Source organism: Propithecus coquereli, unplaced genomic scaffold, assembly GCF_000956105.1.
Source record: "Propithecus coquereli isolate 6110/MARCELLA unplaced genomic scaffold, Pcoq_1.0 Scaffold7, whole genome shotgun sequence".
NCBI lineage: Eukaryota > Metazoa > Chordata > Mammalia > Primates > Indriidae > Propithecus > Propithecus coquereli.
Genome location: NW_012153062.1, coordinates 13459636 through 13483070, shown reverse-complemented (window position 1 = coordinate 13483070; position 23435 = coordinate 13459636). Strand labels below are relative to the sequence as shown.

General features: G+C 42.2%; 1 protein-coding gene across 2 annotated transcripts in view; it reads right to left on the bottom strand.

Annotated features, from left to right (window-relative positions):
* Positions 1–4153: 4153 nt before the first annotated feature.
* MCOLN2 (mucolipin 2) overlaps positions 4154–23435 on the bottom strand; it is a 49739-nt gene continuing 30457 nt past the window's right edge. Inside the window, exons 7-14 of one of the 2 annotated variants that reach the window (XM_012661073.1) lie at positions 23050–23149; positions 17391–17503; positions 16062–16211; positions 14512–14613; positions 14290–14412; positions 8776–8982; positions 7571–7692; positions 4154–4724 (exon numbers count right to left, since the gene is read on the bottom strand). In XM_012661073.1, the coding sequence (XP_012516527.1) occupies positions 4688–4724; positions 7571–7692; positions 8776–8982; positions 14290–14412; positions 14512–14613; positions 16062–16211; positions 17391–17503; positions 23050–23149 (954 nt within the window). In that variant the 3' untranslated portion in view covers positions 4154–4687. Of the gene's footprint in view, positions 4725–7570; positions 7693–8775; positions 8983–14000; positions 14135–14289; positions 14413–14511; positions 14614–16061; positions 16212–17390; positions 17504–23049; positions 23150–23435 lie in introns of those variants that run through there. The other variant, XM_012661074.1, reaches the window with a different exon arrangement.

Here is a 23435-nt window from a genome sequence, read left to right as displayed (position 1 = left end):
GACAGCAGAGTGCTGTGCTTGGGGTTTAGTCTGTGAGGTCCTCCTCAGCAGTCCCATGGGAGCTGCTCCACGGTACTTTTACAAATAGTGCAAAACTCTAGATATTTGGTAGAGAAAGACTCAGCGTCATTGGAATACAGTACATCCCTCCTTATCCAAGGTTTGGCTTTCTGCAGTTTTGGTCACTTGAGATCAACTGAGAACTGAAAAAAATAACATGGAACATTCCAGAAATAAACAATTTGTAAGTTTTAAATTGCGTGCTGCTCTGAGTAACACGATGAACTCTCACACTGTGCCACTCCATCTAGCCTGGAATGTGAATCATCCCTTTGTCCAGGGTATCCATACTGCATAGGCTCCTGTCCATCAGTCAGCGACACCGTCTGCTCCCAACATCTAACCATTGACATTGTCATGGCTTGACGATCCAGGATCATGTGAAGCAGATGATCCTGCCGACGCAGCATCAGAAGGTCAACAGCAGCCTAACGCGACATCACATGCCTACATCATTCACCTCATCTCATCACGTAGGCAATTTGTCATCTCACATCAGTACAGCACAATATCTTGAGGAAAAGCAATTTTTATTACAGTATATTGCTATAATTGTTCTATTTATAATTATAGTTAATCCCTTACTGTGCCTAATTGATAAGTTAAACTTCATCATAGGAATGTATATATAGGAAAAAACATAGTATACACAGGTTGAGTATCTGTTATCTAAAATGCTTGGGACACGAAGTGTTTCAGATTTTGGATTTTATTTTCGGATCTTGGAATATTTGCATATATATGAGATATCTTAGGGATGGGACCCAAGTCTAAACACAAAATTCATTTATGTTTCATATACATCTTATAAATATAGCCTAAAGGTAACTTTATACAATATTTTTAATAATTTTGGGCATGAAACATTTTTGACTGCGTTTTGACTGTGACCCATCACATGACTCCACTTCTGAAGTTATGTTGGCACACAAAAAGGTTCAGATTTTGAAACATTTTAGATTTTGGATTTTCAAATTAGGGATGCTCAACCTGTATGGCAGCAGTCCCCAATATTTGTAGCACCAGGGACTGGTTCCATGTAAGACAATTTTTCCATGCGTGATGGGGGAACGGGGGCAGAGCTCAGGCGGTGATGCAAGCGATGGGGAGCAGCTGTGAATACAGATGAAGCTTCTTCACTCGCCTGCCGCCCACCTCCTACTGTGTGGCACCCCCAGTTCCTAAGTTTCATGCAAGACAATTTTTCCATGGATGGGGGTGCAGAGCTCTGTAGCCTGGGGGTTGGGGACAGCAGCCAGCTGATAGGATTCAGTACCGTGGTTTCAGGCATCCACTGGGACCTTGAAATGTATCCTCTGTGGACAAGTGGGGACAGTACAACTACACAGTTGAGACATTCAAACTTTAAGTGAAGCAAAATAAAATTTGCCCAAGTTACATAAACATAAAAATGGAACTGATTAGCAGTAAAATGAGGTCTATTAGTTCAGTGTTACCGCAATATGTGGCTGTCACAAGTGAATTGTTCAGATATCTGGAATGGCATCTGTAGGCATCACAGCTCTTTGTATTGTCAGGAAACACTCTGTGGCCATGACCACGGTAGGGGTTTATTGAACATACTTTCCCAATGACTTTAGGGCCCCTGAACAGCAATGACAGTGCTGGGCTATTTTTACACGAAGGTTCTCAGGCACGAGAGTGTAACTGGCTGCTTGCCCCTAGATCAAAAAGCTGTGCTACTGTGCTTTTCACAAACCTGAGATTCTGAGCCTGGGGTTCCAGCCAGTCAGTGCACCCCTCTTGCCATCGTTATAGTATAGGCTGTCAGGAGTTGAGGGGCAGTGACTGGAACCTCACCAAGAGCTTTTCCTGAATACCCTCTCCCTCTCCCACCCTTCCGCAATCACCACCTTAGATCAGCGATGAGCTGAAGAGTGGGCTGGTCTGTACTTGGCACATTCTGACAAGTTTGGTTAAGGCAGTCAGCTCCTAGAAGAAGACTGAGGGTCTCACCCAGGGTGAGGGACTGGAGCTTTTTGACAGCTTGTGGACCTGTGGGACCTTTTCCCTTCCATCGGGACTGACAGCTGTGCCCTAGCGTCAGGGCATTCAGGCTGCTTCTCCATGGCTAAGTTCGAACATCTTAGGGTTGAGCTGATACTTGTCTTTAGGGCAGGGCTGCATGGGGGACTTTTGTACACTTAATTCCTAACGAGAACAAAGTCCACCAGAAGTTGTGTGTTGAGCTCTACAAAATAAAGATCTCCCTGGCTGGCCCAGGTGAATACATTTGCACATTTGTAGACCATGTGGAAAAAGCATTTTTCTATAGAGCCGATATTCATTGAGCACTTAGAAGTCATGCCCTGTTCTATGCACTTTATGTTTGACTCATTTAATCCGCACAATCCCATTTTACAGATGAAGAAATTGAGGCATGGTGTGACCTGCCCATGGAGACTGAGATAGGAGGAAGAAGAGGAGAGCTGAGAAGATGGGTTGTAGAAGTAATACTCTTAATGTCTGCACTATTCCATGGCCCCAAGGAACCCACTTAATGCCCATGGTGGAGAATCGAATGGAAAAGATGGCTCAGGTATCAATTCAGTGCCAGGCTTTGCATGAGCTGGGTGACTTAAATGCCAATCTGTTTGTTGGGGTTTCTCATCATCACTTAGAGGAAGAAAGTGACTTCTCAGGGCCTCAAAGCTACGGGTTAAGCTGCAGCTTTTAACTCAGGTCCGTCTAGATGGCTCCCTTGCCCACACCCTTTCCTATCACCCCAGTGGACAGGCTTTATGGCATATGGCTTTGACTGTGTCACTGCAAGTCAAGGAGGTAAATTCTGAGAGAAAATGGTTGGTCCTAGATGTGTCTATTAGCAGAGTCATGACACAACGTTGTTGAACAAAATCCAAACAGATAACACAGTTGGTAAAGTGATAATTGTTTAAAATTACCAAAGAGAGAGAAAACAATGTTTCCACACATGTGGGGTAACCTTGAAAAAGATTTTTCCTCCTGAAAGTGTTTTGGCCAGCTGGAAGGAAAAGAAATGAAAGGAAACATGAAAGCCAATAAAAGAATAATATGAATATGGAAGACCGTCATTAATCTTCTATTCAAATGGCAGTCACAGCTGCAGAATAAGCGAGAGGCTTTAATAGTAATTCTGATCAGAGATAAAACGAAGTATGTAAGAATATACTCAGAAGTTAATAAGTGGTCTAATTACATACCTGATTCCAGAGTCATGTAAATTATCCCAGAGCCACCAGTTAATGGTCCTTAGTTTAAAAAATTCAAACATAACTCTTGACATTTTTGGTAAAAAAAAAGAAGTTTAAAATGGTAATTTTAGCAGAGTATTCTGTGTGTAGGCACGGGTCATTTACTCTATCACAAACTTTAATGGTATTAACTGGATGATTTTCCCTGCCTAGATTAGTGTGGGCACATGAAGATACAGTGAGGGCAAGGAGATGAGAGAGGGACACGGGAAAGAAAACTGGGTAGTGGCTTCGGGCGAGGGGCATGGCTGAGGCCAGGGGAAGAGAGGGAGAGCTCTGGAAAGAGGGTCCGCTTAATTCACATTCTACTCTTCACCAATAACTTTAAAATAATTGACCCCTGAGATAGCTCAAGTATGAAATAAGTCTATGCATGAAGTGATGCTCATCTCTGAAGTCATTATCGTAAATATTTATTGAGTCATTCCTACATACTAGCCCCTATATCTTCTTCACTGCTTTTAAGAAAGTGGGAAATCCCTTTTGGAGTTAACAGAGATGTGATCTGAATTTTTCACTGGGGAGATGTTAAGAGACGCTGCATTTTAAAAAATAGTAGTAGCGTCATATGATATGATAAAAATAAGTTTATTTGGAGAAAAATATACCACATTTCCTTGCTTGACAAAGGTAAATCCCCAACTCAGTGGAGGTCAGTTGTCAAAATGACTGACCAGGCTACAGGTCACTGCCACATGTCATGTGTGTGCAATCAACAATTAGTACAAGTAATGGGGCATCCAAATGACTATTTCTTATGCATCCCACTGACTGTGCCAACAGTTGCTTCATATCATGCTGAAGAAAACTCACGGGGAATAGTCCAAAAGATGTCCACTGCATGAGGTCTTTTGTTCATTTAAATGTGATCTTTAAATGGCTTAATAATTTCTCTAGCTTGGAGTCTACAAGTTGGTATTGCAACCAACTTCATTTCTGTGCAGACCAGGAATCAACAAATGTCTCTGGACCCGAGAATCACATTTAAAAATAAATCCTTATTTGACAATAAACACACATCTTTAAATACATGGCTTTAAACACCATTGTCTTGCACACTCTGAAATGGGATTTTTTTCTGCCCCAACATTATCATGTCATAAATTAACAGCCTAATAGCAAATTTCATTATCACTGCGCAATTGCACTAATGCCCAGTAGTAGCCCATGGTCTATTCTTCTTCATCTAAGTTTATAAAAAGTTAAATTTGGAACTTCAGTCGTGGTCAGCCAGCTGACAGTCGGTCCTCTCTTCCACACCACAATTAAATAAGACAGTCCTTTTGGAACTGCCGGTCCAAGCTGTTTGGCATCCCTCTATATTGCCACTGGATAAGGAGGCCTGAATCGTAATTGTCTTTAGCAGAAGGTCTTTAGTTAATAAGCATCAAGTGATCAGTGCTTCCTTTCCTGTAACAGAAAGGGGAAGGAGGAAAGAGAAAATAGAGCAATGATTTTTAAAATCTTTGAGGAGAAATAGGAATACTCTACATTCAATAGGTTATAGACATGTTGAGTGAAACATACAAGAGGAAGAGAAATTAGGAAGGGTGATTTACTATTTGAGGTGTGAGTAGACACTTTTGGAAACAAATTATGAGGAACTGTCCATCTCTTAAGACCTTCCATGCCCTTCTGCTAACACAGCCTTATAATGGCTAGAACAGCCAATTCTCCTTCACTGCAGTAAAGAAGAGCAAAGGTTCATTCTGCGTTTCTTCCACCAAGCATCTCTCTCCAAAGAACCGCATTGGTTTAGAACTGGAGGAGGTTTCAGAGGTCATCTGGTCTGCCCTGATGACACTGGGGGATCCAAGAGGTTTAGAAGAGGTCATGGGACACACTTGATTAACGGCAGGGTTCAAAATGAAAACCCAGGTGTTCTGCTGCTCAGGCTAGCGGCTCTGTCAACAATCCAAAGGGGGATCCATGTGTGGTGCTTGCTGGACTGCTTTGTTGAAAAAGAGTGACCACACCCATGCTCTGCAGGAGGCAGAGCTGGGGCAGACGGTGTCGGTGTCGTCTGTCATGGTCACCAGATAGGGAACACAGACAACAATCTCTGCAGTGCTGAACATTGGTGTTCCTCACATTGCCTCAGTGAGGTCCTTCTGCAACATTTACTCTCCATTCACAGCCTTTCTCAATTTTATTCTATCCTTCTGTTCCTAGCTTTTAAACACATCAAGGTATACTGAGTTCTTGATGGAGTCAAAGTCATCACTTGTTTTCAAGGCCCCACTGCAATCCATTTCCTTCCATCAGGCCCTGCGACCCCATTCCCTCTGCGGCACCCACCAAACTCCTTGGGGTCTAGGCTCCGGGCGGATGGTTCCGCTGAAACTTCTCTAGCTGACTTCACCTGTGACCATGTGTTGGTCAAACAAACATGGCTACAGCCACCTCTGTCTTTATTTGTTTTTTATGTTTTTTTAAGACTGTCATCATCCTAGTTCCTCAGTTGATTTCCTTGGTGGACTCTCTTGTTCTGTTTCATTCTTTCACTCCCCAGGATGGGCGGGCAGGCCCTCCTTCACACCAGGCATTTGTCCTCAGCAGCCCTTAGCACACCTCAGGGCAAACTGTCTGCCGATGTTGCTCCCTTCTTCTCACCACCCAGACCCAATCTTATCAAAAAGTCTTCTAGTCCACCCTTTAAATCTTTCATTCATTCCATGTGGCAGCACAAGAAAACATTTAACAACCTTGTTCGAGGGGTGCAAGCCAAGTCCAAACACCAAAGACTTCTTGGTTACTTTTCAGAATTCACCACTACATTCTCCAGTGAATCTCCCCACCGCCCCCCCTACAGTTAACTATAATAGAAAAGCAACTTTGAGAGACTTTCTTTATACAGGGTGCCTCTAAGGAGGGGAGCTGCATCTATTAAGAAAATTAATTTCCCTCTATCCCAGCTTCCACAGCAACAATTTAATGCTCTGAGAGGATAAAATGTGATTTTGAAAACAGCTCTTCTCAGAAGACCTCATTTCATATTTACCAGACATTCTGTGGATATGCTTAATCATATAATTTCAAATCCCAAGATGAGGTATGAATTGATTAACAGAAAAATACATCCTGTGATTTTAAATAGTAATTATGTTCTCACATTTTCTTCTTTGAAAAAAAAAATGGGTAGGGTATACTTTCAGTTAAAAACCTCTGCCCCTAACAACTTCAGATGAAAACAAATATGGGCACATTTAAGAAACTGTCCTCATCTGACCCCCAAACCCCTTTGTGAGATGCTTGGTCCATGAGGTCCAGACCATTTTCCTAAGTGCGCTGAGGAGCAGCAAGGCAGGCACACTGGCCAAAGCAGAGCTGCTGACGCACGTGTCTGACCGCACACGGACGGCCTCCTCTCAAGCAGAATGTTTATGGCAGCACAATTCACTATTGCAAGAATGTGGAAACAACCCAAGTGCCCGTCAATCCATGAGTGGATTATCAAAATTTGGTATATGTTTACAATGGAATATTACTCAATCATAAGAAATGACAGTGATCTAGCACCTCTTACACTTTCCTGGATTAAACTTAAGCCCATTATCCAAAGTGGGGCACCACAAGAGCAGAAGAACGGGATCCATTTGTACTCTCCATCAAATTGGTATTAACTAATCAACACATAAATGCACATATCAGAACAACATCTATTGGATGATGGGGAAGGGGGAGGGCAGCGGGAGGAGGGGGGAGGAGGGAGGAGGGGACGGGTATTTGTATACACAAGGAGTGCAATGCGCACTACCCGAAGGATGGACATATTTGAAACACGGACTTGGGTGGGGGGAACCAAGGTCAACACACGTAACCTAAACATCTGTACCCCATAATATGCTGAAATAAAAAAAAAAAAAAAAGAAAGGTTATCCATACCACATACTGTGAAAGAGGAAAACACTTCTGACCGTCCCAGAGTTCCGCCTCTAAGAACAAGAGCTCTGACCTCTTACTTTGGCCAAGTAAGAATTCAGTCTCTTGACTTTAGGGACATAATTCATGTCTTTTTTTTAATAGTCTCATATAGTCCTAAGAGATTGCAATTGCGTCAAGTAGCTTTCTTCCACCTCTGTCTCATAAGAAACAATTCACTTTTAAACCCAATTCAGTGGGAGGAAAGAAAAGAAGGATGAATTATTTCTCACAATAAGCTGATTTCTGCGTGTAGTGCTAATCTCAGAGTGGTTCTTTCTCAAGGCAACAGAGCAGGCCATCTCAGCAGCACGGAGACTGGCCACAACACTGACCTCCTCAGACAGCAGATGCAGGACAGGAAGCTTGAGGACTCGTTCTGATACTGCTCCTTGCTGCTACACTCCTTCAGGAATTCCTGCAGATCCGTTTCAGGAAATCCATTCTGTTGGAATTTCTTTAAAAAGTACATAATGGTGCTACCTTATTTATAGAGCACGAGAATTGTTCTCTTTGTCAACAAACCAACTCCACCTTTGCTAAAATAAAACTCTCTCACATTGCTAGTCCAGATCCAAGAACTGATATTAAAGATGATGAATCAATCTGTCAGTCCAGAACGCCAAGCCAGGGCAACCATGGGAACAGAGAACAATCCAAAGGAAAACTCCAGAAAGAAAGCCGGGCACAGCTAGCGAAGGGTGTGCTAAAAGGCAACTCTTCTCTCTCCATGCCAATCCCTACTGCTAGAGCCAACTACCATTCCCACCTGAACACCAACCTCCTCACACACTAAAGACGTGCTCAGGAGTTTTTCCAAAGGACTGGCTTTCTTCTGAGTTATTCTGAGAAGGTGTTAAGCAGAGGACAGCACCCCAAGGCACCCACATGGCACCCCGGTTGCTCAGAGGCTGACCCTGAAACAGCATTTTCCAAGCACCACCATCTGCTGTGAAGGTACCAGGACTAAGGAAGTGAATTTCCTTGAAGCTACAAATTAGTTAAATGGGCCCAGTCGGAAATGATACAGAACTCACCAGGTAACTTAAAAAAGGAGGAAGCTAAACAGTCATAAGACCTTTAGTTTTCATAATTTAAAGGGAAGCTGCACCACACAAGTAGCCATTATCGTCCAGTGTCAGTTGTACCAATATTCAGAGAGTTGTCAGGGTGGCAGCCACCTCTTATTACTGAAAGTGACTCAAAACCTAAGCTCCAGGCAGGCACACAGGCAGGTGCATCTGTCAGGACTGAGTCCACAGCCTGGACTCCCCGATTCCCCACACCCAGCCATCCTCACCCTTTCCCTTCTCTTCCCCCCACACCTCCACACCAACCCACCCTGATCCAAGGAACAGGGACGTGTCCCAAATGCATATTTAAAATTAACCTCCAGTATCTAGAAAGTTTCTTGTCTACGCGATCTCAAAATCTAAATAGAATTATAATATTTTAAGTAAAATATGTGATATTTTCCTATGTTCTAATCTATACAGAATTTACAGTAATTTTTTGGCAGCAAATATTGAGAATTACTTACCTTAATGGTGTCATAAGAATCTGTAATAAGTGCAATAAAAAGGCTGAGAATCATGTATATAAAAAGGCTGATAAAGGAATATAAATACAGGCGACTGAACAGCCACACCAAGACGCTCTTCTGCTGGATTTGAGCAAAGGTTGCAAACATGTCATCACCATTGACCAGAGAAAACAGACACTCAGCAACTGTGTTCAGATTTTGAAACTGTAGGGGGAAAACAAAAGTTAGTTTCTGAGCTATAGTACCTAGTTAGCTTGTTTTGTTAAAGTTGTTGTTGTTGTCATTTGTGGTAGGAGTAACTTATTCATTTTAAGACAGCTAGAAAACCACAAAATGCAAGAAAACATTATTCAAAACCCCCCTCCACAGTCTCAAAGATCATCTCTTGACATTTCTCTCAGTTTTTCCCTATTTTATATATTTGTAGTTGTATCCATCTAATAATTTTGGATTCTGATTTTTTCCTGCTTAACAAGCATCTTCTTATGTTATTCACGCTTAGAGTATGTTTATTATATAACAGACCATTCCTTGAAAATGCCAACAAACTAAGGAAAATGGGCTTTCCTTCCAAATTTCCCCTATTTCTGTCAGTAATTCTAATCTCCTACCAAAGAAACATTTACTCCAAAATAATCAAGTACTTAAAACTATGTGTTGAATGGATTAACCTTTCTCTCCCTTCAATCTCCTAAGGCCTGTCTGTTCCTATGACTTGGTTCTCTGATCCGCCCTTTCTACTCTATTCCAGTGTCAACACTTGTCAATACTGATATCTGGATTATTACAGAAACCTCCAAGGAAGTCTTTTTTACTCCAACCTCTTCGCCCTCCAGTCCAAGCTGCAATAAAACTAAACTTCATAGAAGATGGCTTTTAGGTCATTCCTCTCACACAAGACTATACAAAGTCTGGATGCAAAATAAAAATCTGAACCAAGAAGGTTGGGATAAGTTCTTCCTTCGGGTGGTCTCGTTGCATCTCCCCCTGTCAATGTTAACACCCTGTGCTCGTCTCTTCCTACAACATCAGGCCCATTTCTATGTTTTTTCCTCATGAGATTTATTCTCACCTGGCATATTCTTCTTCCTCTTCTCTGTGTCCAGTCAAGCCACTGTTCAAGAGCTATTTCAAAGTCTACTTCAAGACAGACTGCCCCAGCAGCTCTAGTCCCTTCTCTGTACTCGGTATTGTAAGAACCACAGAATAAACTACAAATGGTCTTCTCCTTGTTTATCAGACACACTTCTCTATACCCCAGCTAGACAGCAAACACCACGTCTTAACGCTCCCCAAGGATGAACCAGGCAAGGCAAAATTGGTGGCCAAGGGAGAGGGTATACAAATGCACCCCACACAAAGGTCATCAGAGTTCTGCATCAGCAACAACTCTGATGAACTAAACTAATCCCATAGAGACCTGAAGGCAACATCCAGTTGAGAAAATCACTTAACAATATGCAGATTATTTAACAATAAAATAGGCGGTTCCCAAAGTAAATATTTTCTATCCCCTTCACTAGCCTTAAGACAGTGAAGTTAAATCTGGTTTCTATGGATGTCAATTACAACTCTGACAGCACTATTCATATTTCCAGTAGTTTCTTTTGGAATCCAGTCAATTCTTTTCTTTAGTTTCAAGAACCCCTAACGGCCTGTGCTTCAGGTTTCAGAACTGCGAATAGCTAGATTAGCACATATCAAATTCATTCCTTACTTCCCAGTAGATACAATATCTGCCTCAACATTAATGTTATTCATAAACATTTTACTTCCCCCTCCTCTGTGCACATGAGAATTATTTTAACACACCAAAAAGTTAAAATAGTGACCCAATAAATTAGGTGATTGGTACACACCCTGTCATTTTGTACCACAAGAAGTGGCTGTTAACCAAAGTCAGTTTCAGTGACCAAATTCCATAATAGAAGTGACCTTAAAAACATCTAAGGTGAGGTCCTAATGTGCTTCCAGTCTAAAAGGACCACATTTATAAGGCATTGCTTCGGTTCTGAAGAGATCATAAGGCCCTGGAAAGCAGGCACTGGCAACTCTCCCTGTTTCTTGTTCATTCAACAGACTTGCTGAGCACCTACCATGTCCTATGCACCATGCTGGACACTGGGAACATAAAGAGGTAAGAGCCATCATCCCTGCCCTCCAAGAACTTGGTCTAGAAGAAGCTGACAATATTTGGCGCGCCACATTTAATAAATATTAAAGGGGTATTTCCACAATGTGTCCCCGTAGGTTCTCTGGAACCACAGTGAGAACTCACACACTCATTTCACAAATGATAATTTTGTGATTGATCCAAAAAAACTTTCATGTGAATGAAAACATAACCTGCAATGACTAATGTCAGAGAATGACATAACAATTTGCTTCAAAAGCTGGTGCTAAGAACCTCATACAACTTTTAGGTAGAATGTTATAATTGGCTAACAGGTCTTTTGAATAAGAGAGGTGCTTGGCTAAAACCAGAGGCCTTGGAAGCATGAAGATGTAACATTTGGTCTGCCAAACTATTACCCATGGCGTCGGCAAAGTCCAACAATTTTTCAATGCCTTTGTCTTCTCATTTGTAAAATGGGGACAATGTAGGACTATAATTTATTCCTCACAGTAAAAAAAAAGTCCTCTGGAAATGTAAAAGCCACATTACAGTAACATTTAATAATGCAAGATGAGGTTTGGAAGAACATCAACATCTCTAGCCCCCGGTGCCCAGGCGTTTTGAAAGGGCACCGTGCCAAGGTCCATCAGTGCTGGGAACAAACACCAGCAGGACACTTTCTGCATCTTTACCCCCCTTCAATTGAACCACTGAAATTAGGTGTCTAATAGGAAGAGAGGAAGCCAAAGCACTGGAGGACTCCAGCTACCAATCAAACAACAGTGTCAAATTATAGTTTTCCTCTTTAGAGTTTTTTTCTATTTGTTTGTTTATTTTAAAGAAAGAATTGGCTTGCACATTCAAGGTTGCTGTGATTCTAAAAATTCTAGGAAACACTTGCTGTAAGGCTCATCTTTTCAAGGCTCCGGGTAACACTGAAGGTCCTCTGATCCAACAGACACTGGCAGAAGCGGAAAGTTTTTGACAGTTTGGATTAATCTGTGGGAAATGGGGCAGAAGGCAGTAAAATGTTCTAACTGCAGATTCAAAAAAGAAACAATATAGAGAAGAAAAGCTGAAAATTCCAGAACCAGACTCAAGTTCTCTCTCTCCACTAACTCATGCACTCACTGAATTAACTCAACGATGCGTTTCCCCAATATATTAGCCTGGCTACAGATGCTATAAACAGACTTGCTAGGCAACCTTAGAGACATCCCTTATCCCTCTACTCTTCTGGAGGATAAAGAGAAGGCTGACATTAAGTGAGAAGCATAAGTCAGAGGTACAACATCCATAATGGTAGCCACTAGCCACATGTGACTGTTGAACACCTGGTATGTGGCCAGTCCAAATTGAGACATGCTAGGAGGATAAAATATACACCAGATTTCAAAGTCCTACTACAATAAAAGGAATGTAAAACACCTCACTATTTTATACTAATTCCATGCTGAAATAATATTTTAGATATATATTAGGTAATAAAATACATAATTAAAATTAATTTCATCTGCTTATTTTTATTTTGTAATGTGGCTACTAGAAAATTTTAAAGTATACACATGACTCTCATTTGTAGCCTGCATTGTATTTTTATTGGACGGTGCTGGTCCAGAGCATCCCAATGTCACCTGGATCCTGCGAAAGGACAGAATTGAACACGTGGAAATGCAGTCAGGCTCACAAAACCAATAACCTCATTTTCCACGAGGTAACCTTGACACATCGAGAAAATGAGACTGATTATGTGGCTTTCCTCTCACAGTTGATCTATAAGTACAACCCCGCTTCTTGGGTCAGACCCAATGTTCTTTTGCAATGATGTATTTTAGACAATACCAAGAAAAGCTCTCCAGGGTATCAGTTAAAGCATGTGTACTGGGGTCAGGCAGACCTGGGTTTGAATTCCATGTCTGCATTTACTAACTGGGTAACCTCAGGAAAATTATTTCCTATATCAAGCTGCCCATTTTCTGTAAAAAGGCAATACTATTTCCCTATAGAGAAGGGAAAGAGAGGGTTAATATAGCAAGGGAGGTGAAGATCTTGGGCACCACGCCTAAGAAATAGCACTTGAGAATGGTAGGCGTCTAGTAAAATTAAAGCAACATTATCTGAGCACCTTCCGGAATACTGATGTGTAGAGGAGATTGGGGTGGGGGTGGGGGGTGCAAAGGAGACAGTACCGCTCTCCTGAAGTCTTGGGGCCAGTGAAATAAAGCCAAATCCTCAGGCTCAGTATTTATTCCATGTGGTACAACACTGCCCTCTAGTGACAAAGAGGTGGGAAAGCTTTCAGAGCATAAGGCAAGTAAGAAAGAAAAATGTAAATTTTCTTGGGCACGAAGACAGTTAAGTTCTCCAGATCAAAGAGATCATATCAAAGAACAATCTCTTTCTCATGAGTCACTTTTAAAGGAGTGACATGGAATTTGAAGAGCAATAAGATTATCAAGATTTACTATTAACCCAGAGGTTTTCTCTTAGTTAATTACACAGTATCTCAAATAAGAAAAACAGTAGTAATTCTCTCTAGACGTATTAAGTGTGATACTTAAAGAGGAGAAAGTCCTCTTTCTCCTCTTCGGGGTGATTAACCGAGAGAGAACACGGAAATGCACCGCCGAGTGCCTGACACACAAGCAATATTAGCAGCTATGATTCCAACTGCCACAGGCTCATGGAAGAAAAACTGTAAGATGTAATAACTCCTTTTATTTTTGGGGGGTTAAAAGCAAGGCCTACCTTGTTTCATTTCCTGATGTATCTACCAATCAAATATATCATTTTAAAACAAAAACATCTTAGCATAACTTGGATGTCCCTGAGATTACGATGGTAACTGAAGTTCATAATAATTTAGAACTCAGATACTGATCTTAATAAGGCACGATGATGCTATAATCAAAACCACCTGCAGAGACAAGATGCATTAATCATTTAAACCATAAACTTAACATGGTAATTCTAGGCATGTTAGAGTCTAGAGTCTTCGCCCACCTGCATTCTTCTAAATTACCTTGGATGAAAACCCTAATGCTTTAAATTAGAAAGATTTTATAAAATTTTCCTCGCTTAATTTTCATTTTTACTACAGTGATTTCATATCCAAATATTTCTCATTTGATGATCACTGGGTGAATACGTGACCCCTTAAGCCAGTCCCAGACAACTATAATATCTGCTTTTTAGTCTCGTGCAGTTCTTGTTTCAATATCCTGTAGTCCCTTCAATATCCTGAGAAGGACAAGAAAAAGAAAACGGATGCAAAGATATGTGCTTACTGGTGTCAAGGGTATGTGCTGGAGAAGAGTAGGAGGAAGGTAAGTCTAAACCCCATTTTAAGGGTCCCACATGCCTAATGTGCAGAAGGAAGAATTAGTGCTACACACCTTGTCGTGATATGGTCCTAAGACAATCCAGCCACAGAATGTGTAACCCAGATAAATCATACCAGCACAAGCACAAAACCGAAGAACTTTTGGCAGTGAGGCTTGCATCGTTAGAATGAGCACCTGAAAAAAAAATCAGCAGAATAAGGGAAATGAAAAAGTAGACACTAGAACCCAAAGAAGAAATGAGCCCCAACTGTAGCAGCATTGCCCAATGCTTACGTTGTATGCTTGGAAATAACCCAGGTATCTGATGACTCCAACCCAAACAAACAGTGTAGATGTCCCAAGCAGAATGCTGCACAGGTCATAATTTGTGAGATTCTAAGAAATGGAAAAAAAAGACAAATGAGTAAAATATTCCACTCCACTCACCTTATTAACCTCACTTTAAATTGACTGGAAAAGAATGAATTATCTGCCCCACTATAGGTGGTATTAAGAGTTTTTTAAAGGAAAAAAAATGAAGAAAAATAGAGAACACAGTTCCAAATGTGTTTCTCACTTCCTTTTAGTATGTCAATTGGTTGAACTGATTTTTTTCTGCAAATAATATCCAGAAATAGAAATTGCATTATCACTGACCTAGGCATTAAAGAATATAAACTAATGGTGTGTGTTAAATATCAAACAATACAATTCGACTACTTTTGAAAGAAAGCTCCACCATGATTTGCTAACACAATTCCTGCTCTCAAGAAATTCCAGGTCTAGCTGAGGAGACAAACACACAAACACGATTCTAATATGATATGCTAAGTGCAATGACGCACACAAGGCCTAGCTTGTCACAGAGGGATCCCCACAGGCGTGACGCCAGAGCGGAGCTGGGCCTGCAGGACAGGCTGGGAGAAAGCACCGCAGATAAGTGGACAAAGGCTGAGCACAGGCGCGATGCTGAGAACCAGCGAGATGTCCTCCAGGGCCAGTGTCAGAACCAGGGTGGGAGCAGAGGCAGAGCTGGATGACGGGACCCTGGAGGCCATACTGAGCAGAGCCCACTCCACTCCATCCCAAGCAGGCCCCAGGAGGCAGAAAGGGTTGCAACAGCAAGATAGACACTACCAGAAAAAGTATTCTGACAGCGGTGTAGTTGGATCTGAGGGAATAGGACAGAAGGTGGGAAAACCAGTGAGGAAGCCACTGGAACGTCCAGGCCAGAGAAGAAGGTGGCCTGAAGAGAGACAGCATGATCTGGATGGAGAAGAGGGAGCCACTGTGGTTAGGAGGTAAGGTCGGTGAGACCTGCTGATACGGGCACAGCGTGGAGAGGAGAAGAGCTGGGGGAAGGAGGAGTCAAGGCCGAGTTATGAGATTAATCAGCTCATCTATGCTACGCGTGGGCATTAGCAGGCACTCCAGTGTTCCTGCCCTCACCCCCATCTGTCCAGCTCCCGACAGTCACAGGTCCTCACCACAGGCTCATGACGTGCGTGTTCAGGGGAAGCAACTGGTTTATGAGTAAGCTGCTCCTTGTGCAACTTAACAAGAAAAAAAAATGAAGCCCAAATAACCAACCTTCTCAAACTTTAATCACTATTCTGAAGGTGTTGCCGAGTTTCTTGGAGGCATTCACAGGAATATCACCTCCCAAAGTACATCAGCTTCCTTATTTTCCCTTCACGAGTCATGGAGCCAGAGGAGGCCTCACTTGTACGGGTGTGAGAAAAGAGAAAACTCGGGAATCAAGCTAGTCTCCATAAGATTTTATACTTTAAAATGCCCAAGGTCATGTAGAAGAATATAAAGAACAAAAGATACTAAGATATTACCTTTGCTTTGATTTCCATTTTTAATATGGATCCAATGATTGTCATTAGGTCGCTGATAATCACCAGGACGTACCAGCCGTTGATGAACTCCCACCGGTCAGCATCGCACACCCGCCGTTTGTACTTCTCCAGGAAGAAATTTAGAAATCTCTATGGCAAACATTTTAAAAAGCATTTCTTACAAACCACACTACCCTCTGGAAGGAGAAGACAAGTGCGAAACAGCGCCCTCATCTGTGAAATGACAGGGCATTGCCTTTCCAACCTGACAGAGCCACTTCAGGGGTGGAGATTATGGCTCACACTTTCCCCATAATCTACCCCAGTGAGAAGTAAGCATTCCATTGCCTGCTAAATGAACTCAAACGTCAAATACGTATGCTCTAACGCCAATGGGCTCCCGTCATTATAGCCAACATACAGCACATTCCAAATATTTTCCATATCATCAATGCGTTCATTCCGATGACAACCCGATGAACCAGGCACCATCAGCCCCACCACCCAGGTGAGGGCAGTGAGGCCCAGAGAGGCTAAATCAGGACCTGCGTCCAGACAGGCCGGTTCCACAGTGTGTGCTCCTGTTGCCCTCTCACTTTGGCAGAGACAGAACATTAACCTTGGATCAAGGGGACTGGAGAGCAGAGAGGAGAGGGGGAGGTTTACAAGGTAAACTGACAAGGGTCAAGGTTAAGTAAAATGGCTTGTAGACTATTTCCTTGCTCCACTGACAGTATTCCGCTGACTTCCTATCTCTGCTGACTCCAATAGGGCATTTCTACACACGCCACAGACCAGAGTAAGACTTAGGGGGAGCTGGACTATATACTCATAAGAGCCCTAAGGGTTGAAAGGTAAAATGAAACTCAGAGGAGAGTGTTTAAACTACTTAAAACATAGAATAAAGTATTTTATGCTTCATTATAACCCATTTACCATGCTTCCCTATCAAAATGAACTCTGATGTGAAGACAAAAGATGAAACCCACACATGCTATTACTTTGTTCTTAAGATCACTCCTGCACTAAAAGGGCTTCGTTTATTCTGTAAACATTCAAAAGCTTGAGAGTTCACCACCGAGCACCTGTACTTACTATCTCAGTTGTCAACAGGATAATGATCCGATCCCACCTGACATACTCAGAGCCTTTACCCACTTCCTACACCCCAGGCTGATTATGCCTCACGGGGGCAGGCAATCACTCAAAGGAATCGGATTTAGTCAAAGGGCTCCAGAAAGGGCAGATGGTACGACATCAGTGGTCCACTACTTGGTCAGACAGCAAGCAGGCCCGGAGGGCAGGGAGAAAACAGGGACACACACTTACCTTTCGTAATCTCAGAGCAAGAACAATGGATCTGGTGCACAGGATAAGAGATGCCAAGCAAATCACAATGACAAATGCATCAAACGCCAGGACATACTCTGTATTTTTCTGAGCTGAGGAACAAAAACAGAATTCAAATGTTAAACACACCTTACCTGAGAAAGATTTCCAAAGAAAATGGCAGTGTGAAAAGAAGTTCAAATGATGTTTTATCTATTGTTAAAACAAAACGTTTTTATCTGCTGTTAAAATGGTAAACTTCAGAAACAAATCACACTACATTCAGAGGTCCAAAAAGTAAAACATTCCCTGATGTGAAGATTTATACATTTAAAAACATGAGCTGCTAATCAGTGCATTTAAATTTATTTATAAATATTTACTGAATTCTATTATAGATAGAATTCAACAGAAGGTGACCCATTTGGGCTCCATTCAAAGAAGGCAAAACTGCTGACATAACTCTGAGTTCTTTCACCTAAAAGCACAGACACCAAGTTCACTATCAATGAGGGAATAGACAAACTAAAACACCATCACTCAGAAGCCCCATTTCCGCTTCTCAACCTCAGTGTGCACCTTCCCAGCAGAGTGCCAACTCGAGAAGGTTTCTTTGCACGGAGAGAAATAACTTCTTGGAATGGAAGCAAGGAGGAGCCTCGTAATCAGATTTTTGGTTTGGAATACACAGTAGCAGGGAGAATGTACTGGAGAGAGATGAAACTGTAACCTTAGCTTCTCTCAGACTTCACAATAGCATCCCAAATTCCACTCTGGCTCTCTCCTGCCTGGCCCCCACCTTCTCTACCGTGCTCTCCCCACAGGGCTTTGCGCATGCTGGTCCCTCTGCCTGGAATGGCACATCTCCCCAACCTCCACACATGCTCAGATAATTAGGATGCAGCCTCAGCTTTCAGATTAAAAATCCCCTACCTCAGAACAGAATTCCCTAAATTCTCATCTCTCAGCCCCCTCTTACATCCTTTCACAGCACTCTCTGTGACTATACACATCTGCAGCTCCATTTACTGCCCTTTGCACGACAGTCACTGAATTTATAATTACATCTTTAAAGACCACAGCATGGAGCAGACATAGTGTAAAGTGGGGAAGGAACCCGATGACCTGGCTCTGAATCTCAGCTCTGCCCTCAGAAGCTGTAGAGCCTTGGGGAAGTTGCTGAACCCCTGTGTCTCAGTTTCCTCACCTGAAAAATGGGTAGAATAAAAAACACCCACATCATGAGGCTGTTGTGAGGATTATACAAGTTCATATATGAAAAGCCCTTGGAACAGCCCTAAGGAGATAATAAGAATGAACACTTAGTGGTTACAATTTTATCACTCAATGTCCATCTTCCCCACCAAAAGATTGGCTCTGTGAGGCAGTAACCATGAGTAGTTGCTCTAGTTTGAATATTTGTCTCCTCAAAACTCATGCTGTAATTTAATCTGCAATGTGGCAGTATTGAGAGGGGGAGCCTTCAAGAGGTGATTGGGTTATAAGGTCTCTGCCCTCGCAGAGGGATCAATCCATTCACGGATTAATGGGTTACCATGGGAATGGCGCTGGTGGCTTTAGAAGAAGAGGAAGAGAGAGCTGAGCTAGCACACTCAGCGCCCTCACCATGTGATGTCCTGTGCTGCCTCGGGACTCTGAAGAAAGTCCCCACCAGGAAGGAGGCCCTCACCAGATGTGGTTCCTCAACTCTGGGCTTCTTGCGGTCTCCAGAAATGTAAGAAATACATTTTTTAAAATAAATTAGCTGGTTTCAGGTGTTCTGTTATAAGCAACAGAAAAAGGACAGGACAAAGACAGTAGCGTTGAACAAAATACAGCACCTGTGCTTAGCATAATGCTTCAGTATACTCACAAATAAATGAAAAGAACTGAGAACACGAGACCACTGAATAGTCTAAGTTAGAACTTATGAAGATCTAAGCTGAGCGGGGGAGGAGGGAAAGGAGAAGGCACAGGGCTGCAAGAGACGAAGGAGAGTCATCTGGTCTCCAGTCGGACCTGGGGAATAAGGAAGGACAACCAAGAATGATTCCTGGTTTTCTGTCTTGGGTAAACTCAGTTCAGCCTGGACATTCACGAAAAGAGAGGGAGATTCAGTGGCAGCTGAGGCCACAGGAGAGGACAGCTACTCAGAGAGCCCACAGAGAGACAGGCAGAGTAGGCAAGATGGTGGGTTGGGAGGGGGCGGGGGACAATGTTTGAGAATTAGAAAAGAGATGAGCTCAGTAACGAGATGGAGAAGGCCAGGGGAGAAGGAAACAGGACTGGGGACAGACAACCATCAGGGGAGAGACTACAGCCGGGGCACTCCACAGTGACACCTCCGCAGAGAGGGCACTGAAGGGAAACACCAGCGTGTCCTCGGATTTAATAACGCACAGGTGTGGGTGATACTGGCACGAGTGTCTGAGGGCAAAGCAGCTCATCCAGTGGGTGACAAGCAGAGACAGCCAGCTAGTAAATGTAAGCCCCTGAGCAAATGACTTACCTTACTAAGCTTCAGATGCCCCTACGAAATAGGGAGGGCAAGGGCACCTGCTTCACAGGGCTGTCATGAGAATCAGGTGGCACAATCTATGTAAAGTGCTTGTTAGAACAGCGCCCATCACCTAGCGCTTACGTTTACCTTTAGCCTTTTCGTACTCAAGAAATTTAAGCTATCTTGGGATATCATCCAATGTGTAGGTAAGAAAACAACTTAGCTCTATCAGAGGACCTTTATTTTTTTTTTCTTGGTCCCATAGAATGGGGCAGAAGAAATAGAGGCAGTTCTTGGGAAGATGAGACTGAAAATCTTACAAAATGCAAGGACAGCATCTGGTACCTTCCTTTCTCTCATATAACTAGAACAAAAATCTCTAAGATCACTTGCAATGGGCCTTATTTACAGATGAGAAAACAAACAGACCTAGAAAAGTAAACTATCCCTCCCAACAGAATCCAGTATAGCATTCTGTTTGAATTATTGAGAAGACTAGCTTGGTGAGCTAATATAAATATATATTTTTATGAACATCCTAACTGCTTTCTCACACCATTGAAACAATGTCATCCCACAGGAACATTTCCCAAACCTGAGCTTATAAAACACTAGTCCAGAAAGATGCCCCTGCCAACCTGGTTAGGGAAGTCCCACAGACCACTCAGCCCTTCCAAAGGCCCGAAAGGTCCTACACATACCACCACTAGCCTGCCCTCGGGACTCTAACCAGGGCTTCCTGAAATCACTGAACCCCCTTCCCCATAATACCATTTATATCGCCCATCAATGGGGAATCCTGCCCACTAATTCCTCCCAAAGCCCCTCATCTGCAAATGGCTGTATTTATAAAATCAAGTTACATGAAGATCAGTGGCACATTTGCAGTTGGGAATCAGAGGTCACAAAAGGCAACATGAGGTTTATAGGTGAAAATGGACATGCGCCTTCATAGCCACCTTGAGATAATACGACAATATTGAGATAACAAGAGGGAGGGAGAGCCTGGGGGTAAGTGCATGGATGTGAACGAGCCTGAGAACTTTTTGGAAATAGGGGAAGAATCCCACCAGAGGTCGCCCTTGCCTTCGTCCCACTTCCCCCAAAGCCAGGACAATCTTGATCCACCAGAGAGCTTCATATGGGGAGGAAATCCATTTCCTAGGCTGGTTTCCAAACATAAGCATTTCAAGGCTTTCACATCACATCATTTTATGTTAAATTCGTGTTCTCCTAGTGATAGCTGGTTTCTTAATGCACAGCTCCAGGAGAAGCATGTGTAAATGTTAGTGTTTTTACCCAGCGGTCTATGAGGTTTGTATTTCTCTTCATTGGCCACAGGAGGGGCCCAGAGAGCCTCTCTTCTGAGCACAGGCCAGGAAAAAACCCCTAATATCCTAAGTAGCCTTGTGGGGAGGAAGGAAACACTGTTCTGGTAACACATTTGACTAACTCATTCTGTCATTTTGATCTTTATAACGACCATTCCAAATCACATATGCAACAAAGGTTAGCTGCTTTTCACAGAAAATTGTACGTTATACTTGAACTTGGAACACAGGCACCTAATCTCCGTGTATCTGTGAGGAAAGTGATGTCTGCTGGGGAATAGTAACTATTTTTTAACAAAAATCAAAACAGTATATTCAGATCAGAGGCTTAAGTCAGTGCAACTACTGAAATCAAAACTGAAATCATCAAGACATATGATACAACTGAAAAGCAGCAGGCCACAAATCAATGATACTTTAAAACAAATCTAAAATAGGAACCACAGGTATTTTACATTTTATTTTGTTCCAATAATCAAGTCAAAGGGAAAATCACTTGAACAAAACTTGCAGATTAAAAAATACTGACCATCGGTCATTAACATCATCCCGACTCCTTGCTGAGCAAACAGATCAGGTTAGGTAGGTAGCCCATTTTAAACATGTGGATTAAGAGGCATTTTCCAAGTAATGACTGAGTAAATGACCCAGCATTTGTACAGGTTGCTCTCTGGCTCTCAAGGCCTTGATTCTTTTCCATTGTCCGAGGCTCAGATCAAAGCATACCTTCTCCAAGAGTCATTTCTAGATTTTATTTCTCACTCTGCCCAAGTCAAATTTAACTTTTGCTTTCTTACCCATACTTTTTGTCTGTGCATTACCTACTTTTATCTGCAACACATTAGAGATTTTATAAGCATGTCAGTCTCCCTCACTAAGGCCTCATAATTAATATGTGCCAACTTTTGTTCTCAGTGCTTGGCTTTACATACTAACTCATTTAATACTCAGCATCCTGGAAGGATACGTGCAGGTTGAGTATCCCTTACCTGAAATGCTCAGGCCAGAAGTGTTTCAGATTTCAGATTTTTTTTGGATTTTGGAGTACTTGCAGTATACTTGCTGGCTGAACATCCCAAATCCAAAAATCTGAAACCCAAAACACTCCAATGACCATTTCCTTTGAGCATCATGGTGGTGCTCAGAAAGTTTCAAATTTTGAAGCAATCCAGATTTCAGATTTTCACATTTGGGATGCTTACCCTGCACTATTATTATTTCTCTAATTCCACAGAGAAAGATACTGAGACAGACAGGTGAAGTCATTTGTCCAATATCACAGGCATAGTAAGCAGCACTAGAACCCCAACCCAGGTGGTCCGGCTCCAGAGCCCGAGCTCCTAACCACTGATGCACGCTACCTTTCCTGAAGGAGTGAATTAAACAAAAACACAAAGCTTTGGGATATGCTTTACAGAGTTTAACACACCGATTGCCACACAAAAAAACCCAGAAACTTTTCCTTGGGGCCACAGTGTTTTATTACTAAAACAGAATAAAACCTTTCAGTGTAATTTAAAGGTAAGCATAAATAGAAAAACGAAATTTACTGACTTTTATTTATTTAATCCACGTTTTTAGAATTAAATTTTCAATATTAATTGTAATAATAAGGACATCAACAAGATTTTATATATGCTTTACCTGGCCCCAGGGTCAAAACTAGAGTGAGTTAAATACAACTCTCATGGCAGTTAATGTATTAATGCTCAAAATGTGGTTTTCTGGAAATTGTCTTCCTATTAGCATCCAAATAAATCATTTAAACACCCCAAATCCCAAAATAAAGTGTTAAAGTACATCATGGGCAAATATATAGCATACTTACTAGATCCAAATATGTTTAAGTCTTTACATTCTTCGATGTTGGCATCACTGTCAAAATAGATTTTGATTTTGCCACTGTGAGCTTTATTGTCAAAGGTAATCTGGAGACACAAATGTATAGAGAGGTTACAGCCCAGCAGAAAGCATAACTTGTTTGATCAACTTGGTTTTAAAAAAAAAATCAATGGCATCCAAATCGTGTGCTGATCCAAAGAAAATTATACTGGTCAGCAAAATGGCCAACTAGAGTTGCCTGATATTCACCCCCCAACCCCTAAAAGGGGCCAAAACAATGAACAAATAACTATTTTTGACTGGAATGACTGGGGAAGTATGCTGGAGACCATCAGGGGAGTGGGGAAATCCTGGTAGAGCACAGAAGCCCAA